Below are 8,389 nucleotides of genomic sequence, written 5' to 3'. Positions count from 1 at the left end.
TGTTCACAATAAATAACAGAACAGAGAAAAAAAAACCAACATACAGTCTACAAAAGTAAAACAATACATGACATCACAGGGAGTTCAGTATACAGGGAGAAGGCGGAATAGGACACGTCGGACGACGTGAGTCAAAGAAATAAAACGAGAGGCGGAGATGATGATTGAGCAGCAGGTGTGTGTGTGTGTCGTGTGTGTGTGTGTGTGTGTGTGTGTGTGTGTGGTGTGTGTGTGTGTGTGTGTGTGTGTGTAGGGGGCGTGGCCTGCCGGCTACCTGCAGCAGGTAGTTTCAGTTTGCTCGTTGCTCCTGGACTGGTGTGAACGTTTCCTGAGAGGGGCTCCTCCACCGGCGGGTGAGTCCACACACACACGCAACACACACACACACACACACACACACACACACACACACACACACACACACACACACACACACACACACACTGTAAAATGTTTTAACTTCTCAGATTTACGTGTGTGTGTATGAGAGCGAGAGAGACAGAGAGAGACAGACTAAAGGTCACGTGACTCGTTTGACCTACGTGTGTTCGACTGCGTTCTTGGTTCAGTCGAGGTGCACGCGCCCCTCTGTTGTCATGGTTACATGTTTGTCTATCACATATCTTGCGGGTCTGGTGACGTCAGGGGTTTGGTTTTTTGTTTTTCTTTTTGAATGTTATTGTTTTTCAGAGATGAAGCACATGAGATAAAGACAGAGCACACCAGCAGACAGGATGTAGATGTATTTGATGTCAATTGTCTCATTGGACTTCACAGTCCGCACATTGCTACACCCTCTCCCCTAAACCCTCAATCACGGTGAGGAGGAGGCAGAAACCTCATGGAGGACCACAGAAAGAGGGACCCCCCTCCCTGGGACGGACAGACCAGCAGTAGGTGTTGCATTCACAGACGATGAGCATATAAAAAACAGTGAACAGGTCAGTCTGTGAAGGCTAATAGAAGGTCCAAGAATGCACGTAAGGCTGTTTAGAGTCCAACAGTGGTTTTAGTCCATGTTTGTCAATTCTGTTTAAGTCTATTCTTAAATAAAGAAAGCGTGTCAGCCCCCCAGACCCAGAGCGGAAGTTGGTTCCAAAGGAATGGGAGTCTGATAGCTGAATGCTCTGACACTCATTGTGACTTTAGGACAGAAAGTGCCTGATTTTTTAGAAATCGCTGAATATAACACCTAGGTTTTTCCTTTTTTTTTACTGGTGTCGGAGGCCAAGGCAAAACCCATGGCAAAACCTAGGGAAATGATATGGTGATATGATGATATATATGATCATATGATATATACAATCACCTCAGTTTTGTCTGAGTTTAATAACAAGAAGTTAGTTGTCATCCAGGTCGTTATATCTTTGAAACAGGCCTGAAGTTTAGATAGTTGATGAGTTTTCATTTGGTCTGATGGACAAGTATACTTGTGTGTCATCTGCATAAAAGTGGAAATTGTGTTTCCTAAAAGTGTTTCCTAATCACGTCACCCAAGGGGAGTGTATACAGAGTAAATAATAATGGTCCTAGCACAGACCCCTGAGGTACTCCATGGCAAACGTTGGTGTGTATGGAGCTTTCATGATTAATTGTCACAAATTGAAGCCGGTCTGATAAGTATGATCTGAACCCGTCAAGTGCTGATCCTCTCTTTCTAATGAAGTGTTCCCACCTATGTAGTAGAACGTGATGGTCAATAGTGTCAAAGGCAGCGCTGAGATCTAGTAGAACAAGAACAGAGACAAGGCCTCTATCTGAAGCTGTCAGAAGGTCGTTGGTGACTTTTACCAGGGCTGTCTCTGCGCTGTGGTGTGCCCTGAATCCTGACTGATGATTTTTAAATAAGCTGTTCCTATTTAAAAAGTCACGCAGCTGTTTGACTAGTATCTTCCCTAAGATTTTTGAAAGAAATGGGAGGTTGGATATTGGTCTATAATTAGTGAAGATCAGGGTCAAGTGCTTATTTGAATGATTGTGGTACATAACTTGTCATTAATGATGCATTGAATACACCTAGTATGAAGTTTCCAGTTATTGTAAGACTGTCTTTGAGGAGCTTAGTGGGGATGGGATCTACAACGCAGGTAGTTGGTTTTGAAGAGGAGATCATAGATGAGAGCTCAGGGAGATTTATAGGGGAGAGAGTATTTAAGAACAGATAAGGATTATCTGCAGTGGCTGTAGTTGTACTTAAGAATGGGCCTGAGCCGATGGGGGGAGGGAGTTGGCTGATTGTGTTTCTAACTGTATTTTATCATTAAAAAAGTTCATAAAGTCATTGGGACTGAGGTCTGAGGGGAGAAGGACATAACATGACACCAGCAGGACACAATCATTACTAATAGTCGCACTTGGTGGTGCTTTCACACTTTCACAATACTCTTAGTGTGTACTTAGTGAGTACCTTCACTGTACTCTCAAGTAAGTACTCACACACTACTCTAGTCTGTACTCTCGGCTCAGTACCCACAGCTCAGTCAGTCAGTACATTCAATACTTGTAGTAAGTACTCTCAGTAAGTCCTCTCAGTGCTTTCACTGTACTCTCAGTACTCCTAGTCCGTACTCACAGTAGTCTCCGTACTCTAGTCAGTCCCCCAGTAAGTCCTCTCAGTCCTCAGTCTTCAGGAATGTTCTGCAGACGTTCCTCCGCCCAGCGACCTATTTGAGTCTGAGCGTGTGAACTGATCCTCTGCCACACCTGAAAATATGTGTCTTCTTTTCAGCATCAACATTTTGACGCTTCTCACGTGTACAGACGGGACCTGTGTGTGTGTGTGTGTGTACGTGTGTCTCAGTCACTGAGACAACAACTGTCCAGTATGCATCAGTCCAATACACTCCTCCCTTCACTTACATCTCGGAGTTTTTACACCTGAACTGACACGTTTGCAGCGCAGCTCCGATTTCACAGCAGCACCAGCGCGTCACCTGACCTCTGCCGTGTCACCTGAGGACCCCCATACTGGTGAGATGCCGTGTGACCCCTTTTGAAGAAACAAATACGTATCGTTCCAAGATGGCGTCAGCAAACAATAAACATGATGTCGTCACCGACGTTTACCTCCACCTATGTGGTGAACTGAGTCAGTGTTCTCCTTACGTTACCATTGGAGAAATCTGTTTATTGAACTGAAAATTTTCCCTAGGACTCCGATTACCTCCGTTTTATCCCAAGGCTCCGCCCCCACCTGTCCGAGCACCGAGCTAATGTTCCCGCTGGTAGCCGTAACTACACCTAATGTTATTACAGCACGAACAGACGCCTCCGTTCTATAGCTGCTGTCACCTGGACCAGTACACACACACACACACACACACACACACACACACAGGGTGAAGGTTTGTCAGCTGACGTGTTCCATTAGCCGATTGCAGTAACGAACCCAACGCCGTTTGATGACTGTGATTATCAGCAGCAGCAGGAATGTGGACATGACTACAAACGTCCTCCTCCTCCTCCTTCCCCTTCTCCATGAGTCCAACGGGCTCCAGAGTGGAGAAAAACAACTTTAACTTTAACAACAAAATACATGAGTCTGGACCTCTGTTTCCATGGAGACGAGTTCAGGGGAAGTAATAGTAAACTAGAAATAGTTCTATTGTCTGGACCTTATGGAGCCTGAATAAGACCATTGTTGCAACTGGGTCCAAGGATGAATCAATGTGAAGACAACACTGTTTCTCCTGTGTGTGTCCAACCTATACGATGACATCATAGCTCCACCCTCATGCTAACAACAATGGTGTCTCACCATATTGAATACTGAATGTGATGTGTCTGTTCATCACCTTTTGGTTCCATTCACATTCACATTGTATGTTTCCATCACATGCTTCATGTCTTTTCTCTCTGATGGTGTATTTCTGTGGCGGTGCTACAGTGCCACTTACAGGCCTGGAAGATATACTACAGCATATTAACTGGATTTGTGTGGACGAGCGCGTTTCAATTCCACGTGGATGAAAAACGTTTTTAAAATGTTTCCGGTTCTGTCTCTGTGTGGATGCGGACAAAGTAGACTTTAGAATATCCATGAACATGATTACAAGTGTGGAAGCACCTTCCACCTGTTGTTGATTTGATTCTGTTTATTTTGAGTGTGAATGGGTTTTTTGTGTATTTTACCTCTTTTTTTGTTGTTGTTTTTAACACTGACATTAAACTTCAACTCTGAAGAAGTGAAAGAGACAGAAATGAACATCAGATAGATAAACGTTGACGGTTAAAACCCACTGTCGCGCACACAACATCGTAAGATGTAACAAATTGCTTGCAATGATCCTTTACAACGTCACATATGGTGCAGAGACAGCCGGGAGTCGTGTTTCCTGCTGATGAAGTTAATCATATTTCTTGTTTTTCCCAGTTTGTTCGGGGCGTGAACTCAGAACCGGCAGACAAACAAAGAAAAAACTTTGCTGACCTCTGCTCATCCTGAACACATTCTCCTTTCAGATCGAACCACTCTCGGCTCGCCGCCGCCTCAGACACCACTTCTAGCTTAGTGAGTTTAACGTTCAAATCTGCAGAGAAACGTATTTGGGTCATATAATTAAGATCGGTGCATGGACAAAAGCTGCTGACAGCTTTTAGAAATTTCAAAGTCCTGTTGAGCATGAAACTAAATTTCAGACAATTGCTGAAGTACAAAGTTTCTCTGGCCACTCTCATTAGCTTTTAAATTCCAAATGTTTCTCTCCGGCAGGAAGTGGTGGCAGTAATTTGAGGTCAAAGGCGCCACAAATCTAACAAATCCCCCAGGACTCGAAGTGCTGTGCTGATGAACCTCGTTCAGCACATGAACCCTTTAACGATGGTACATTCACGCTAGCATATTTAGGGTACTTTAATGACGCGACTGTTTGTGCTATCAGACAACAGTTTCTGAAAGCTGAGAACTGTTAGATGGTTCCTATACCTGGAGTGAAGAAGGAGCTGGGAGAAGGAGAAAACATCCATCTGTTCCTGAACGTTGTCAACAAACAGGCATTCCCTTCCGCTCGGTTGCTGGCTGAGTCATTACCGTAAGGGCAGCAACTTGGATGTGAAGTGCAACTTTCAGCAAACGTTTGACGTTTTCTACAGTTCTTCAAAGTCCAAATGTCTTTTATTTCAACTGTTGGATTTGTCGCATTGGAAAGTGTGTCTTGTTGCTTCGACCCAATCAATCAATCCATCAAAGTTTATGGCTACAGTGCGTCTCAAACAAGAAAATGTAACACAAAGTTCTCTTAACACTAAACCATATGCACCTGCTGACAGAGCAAGAGGAATAAAAAAACATGAATGTTATGAAACACCAGGGCGACTCAACCCATGAAGGAAAGAAAATGAATAATCTGAATCTAATAATCGAAATCGAAATCAGCAGTTTAGTAAAGTGTGTAGAGACTGGGGAGGGTGAATGATAAATGAGGGATGATCAAATGAAAGAAAAGAAAAAGTATTGAAAGAGAAACAGATGAGAAAACCTGATTGATTGACTGATTGAATGAGTCAGACGATGTACAGTCAGTAACAGAACATGTAATACAACATGTTCATACGTAGAGGATGAATCAAAGAGTAAAAACTGGTTCCCGCAGGTTTGGATCCACGTCTCAGTCAGACTCCACTGTCTTTGCGGTGGTGGACAGATGAGACGTCTATCTTCTGCTGTCCTCTCCGGGGGGGGACAGAGAAGTTCTTTGTTCCCGCGCAGCCTCCTTTTGTCCGCCACAGACAAAGCCTGCGAAGGGGAGGGCAGCGTGACACAGGGACAAAGATCAAGTCAAATTCAATATTCACTCTCAGCACCAGAGTCCCTCTCTACCGCGGTGATGTCATGACCCCGCTACACTCCAACGCGGCCACTCTACGGCCTACCGCTCCACGACCCCAACGCTCCAACCCCCTCGACGGTCCGCAGACCTCCAGGTTTAGGGGCTTTGCGCAGTGTTTTGTGGTGAAAGCATCAGTTTTGTTTGAAGTTTGTTGTGAAGATGTTCATGTCTGCATGTGGTTTATTAAAACAATCTGACATGTGGACCTGTTTTTGTGGCTCTGTGGGTTTTACAGAGCCACATCTGTGACGTCTTACTTTGTATGAGAACATTATTAACCGTTTAACACCTGTGGTATCGCTGCTGATACTTTGACACTATCAAACTTTGGAGCACCACGCCTATGATTACACGACTATTTGTCATGTCAGAAAACGGCTCCTGAAAGCTGAGAGGCTCCAAATTGCTGTCTTTACGGTAATGACTCACCAGCATCCAGGAGCAGAGCGCATGGGATTACCGTAATGACAGCAACATGTCTGTCTGCAAATTTCAGGAACCAATAGACATTTCTCCTCCTCCTAGCTATTGGACACATTGTAATTACGGTACTCCAAAGTATGCTCACATGAATGTAGTGCTAGTGTGCACTGTCAGTGTCAAAGGGTTTGTTTTCCCTGGGGGTCATAAAAAACGCTCCAGTGGAGAGAGGAATGGGTTCATTTGGTCTGAAAACCTTTGAAAATGACACTTTAGTCATGTTTAAATGACAGCTCATTACAGAGGTGGAGCATTTTTAAGAACTATCGACCATCTGGAATTTATGTTATTAATGGTTAAACAGTTTTGGTCGAAACTGACCACCGAGCAAGTTGAACAGTTTGTACATTTTCTCATTGTTGTGTCGCAACAGGAGAGAGGAACACCATGTCAGGATGTCTGCAGTAGCTCCGCCCCTTCCAGACAACCTTGGCGACAGACTTGATGACGCCACTGCAGAGGAGCTGAGGAACATGGAGACGGTCATGGATCAATCTGAGGCGCTGGTCGACGAGCTGCCGGGATGCGAATGTGTGTGATCGTAACACTGGTTATCAGTACCACAGTTCGCCACCAGGGGAACCTCTGGAGCTACGAGTGACATTACTGCCAGTTCAGTCTGTGGAGCCCGGGCCAGTTCAGTGGCTGGATTTGAACCTCTCTGCGGCTTCTCCTTCTCTGCAGGTTGGAGCGGAGGTGGATCCTCTGGCATGGGTTCATGACACAACACGCACACCTGGATGCATGGTTGCGATTGGCCGAGCAGGTCGTGGCCTCCCAGTGCGTGCCAGTCATCTACACCTCTGCCAGAGAAGATCTGAGCAGGTTTGAGGTGAGAGGGATGTTGTGACCTCACAGTGATGGAGATGAAACAGAAAAGATCTGCTGCATCTGCTGCATCTGCTGCGTCTGCTGCGTCTGCAGCGTCTGCGCTGTGAGGCGGCGTCCCAACTTGTACAGCTGGATGGTCTGACTCAGAGGAATCGAACACTGACGCGCCTCTTCCACGGTGCCATGAGAGCTCGGCTGCTGAGGATGGTGAGGGAATGTGGCGAACGATGGGACAGCGTGAACGCCAAACTGGAATCCGTTGCTGCGCGACTGAAGGTTCATTTTTTTGTTACTTCTCATTATCGCATGCCGCAATACTCTGCTGACTCTGCGCTCTCGCTCGCAGCTCTTTGTCTCTGAGTGGGAGGAGTTTGAGGCAGAGAGGGAGGAGCTTGATCTTTGGTTGACCGACTTGGATACCCGTCTGACGGAGGTCAACCACCTGACAGGAAACACCTGTGATAAGCTCCGACTGCTGCAGGTGTTTGTGCGTGTTTCTCTGTGCGCGTGTGTACATGCGTGTCTCATGGTCTCTTGCCTGTCCCACGTGATGACGCTCCATCTTTGCGTATGTGTGCTCAGTCATTCCAGCAGGGTGTGTGCATGAACCTGGGCCGTGTGAATGAGCTGCTGCGGCGCGGTGAGACTTTGATCCAACGCAGCAAGGTGGCCGACATGCATCATGTGGAGAGCGACCTGGTGGAGCTGCTGCGCCGCTGCAGCCACGTCCACAACAACATCGCACAGACGCACACCCGTCTGCTCAGCATGAGACTGGTACACACACACACACACACACACACACACACACACACACACACAGACACAGTTGGCTGAACTCTCCTTGTCATCCAGGTGTTTGAGGACGACTGGATTCTGTCTCACGCCACAGACTCCGGTTGTCCTTCAGAGAGTTTGTTGGAGGACGAAGGAGCGCTTGATAAGCTCCACCTCCCTACGAGTTCAGTCCTTCATGAAGGTAAGCCGATGTTACACTCAGACCAGAGTTCACAATCCGTTTTTATCGTCCACACCGTCTGTTTCTGTGGCAGAGTTACAGCACCACTCACAGGCCTGGCAGACCAACTACAGCTTTTGCACTGGGTTTTGTGTGTTTTAGTGCTTTAACACTGATGGTATCTCCGGCGTTATATTTGTGCTCCTATTTTGGCAAAGGAGAAAACGTCCATCGTTCCTGAAAGTTGAGGCATCATCCATGTTGCTGTCATTACGGTAATACCATTCACGCT

At 46.2% G+C, this 8,389-nt stretch overlaps 1 protein-coding gene across 1 annotated transcript; it reads left to right on the top strand.

Moving 5' to 3' along the window:
- Positions 1-6,703: 6,703 nt before the first annotated feature.
- On the top strand, positions 6,704-8,118 carry LOC144739479 (nesprin-2-like; the record flags this gene model as incomplete). The annotated part of the gene is made up of 6 exons (XM_078622428.1): positions 6,704-6,843; positions 6,993-7,140; positions 7,233-7,415; positions 7,486-7,620; positions 7,722-7,916; positions 7,995-8,118. Coding segments are annotated over exons 1-6 (925 nt in total), but the record flags the coding sequence as incomplete, so codon positions are not given.
- Positions 8,119-8,389: the final 271 nt, after the last annotated feature.

Source organism: Lampetra planeri, unplaced genomic scaffold (assembly GCF_965212315.1).
Source record: "Lampetra planeri unplaced genomic scaffold, kcLamPlan1.2.h2 scaffold_1525, whole genome shotgun sequence".
Classification (NCBI taxonomy): Eukaryota; Metazoa; Chordata; class Hyperoartia; order Petromyzontiformes; family Petromyzontidae; genus Lampetra; species Lampetra planeri.
This window is presented reverse-complemented; position numbering and strand designations above follow the sequence as displayed.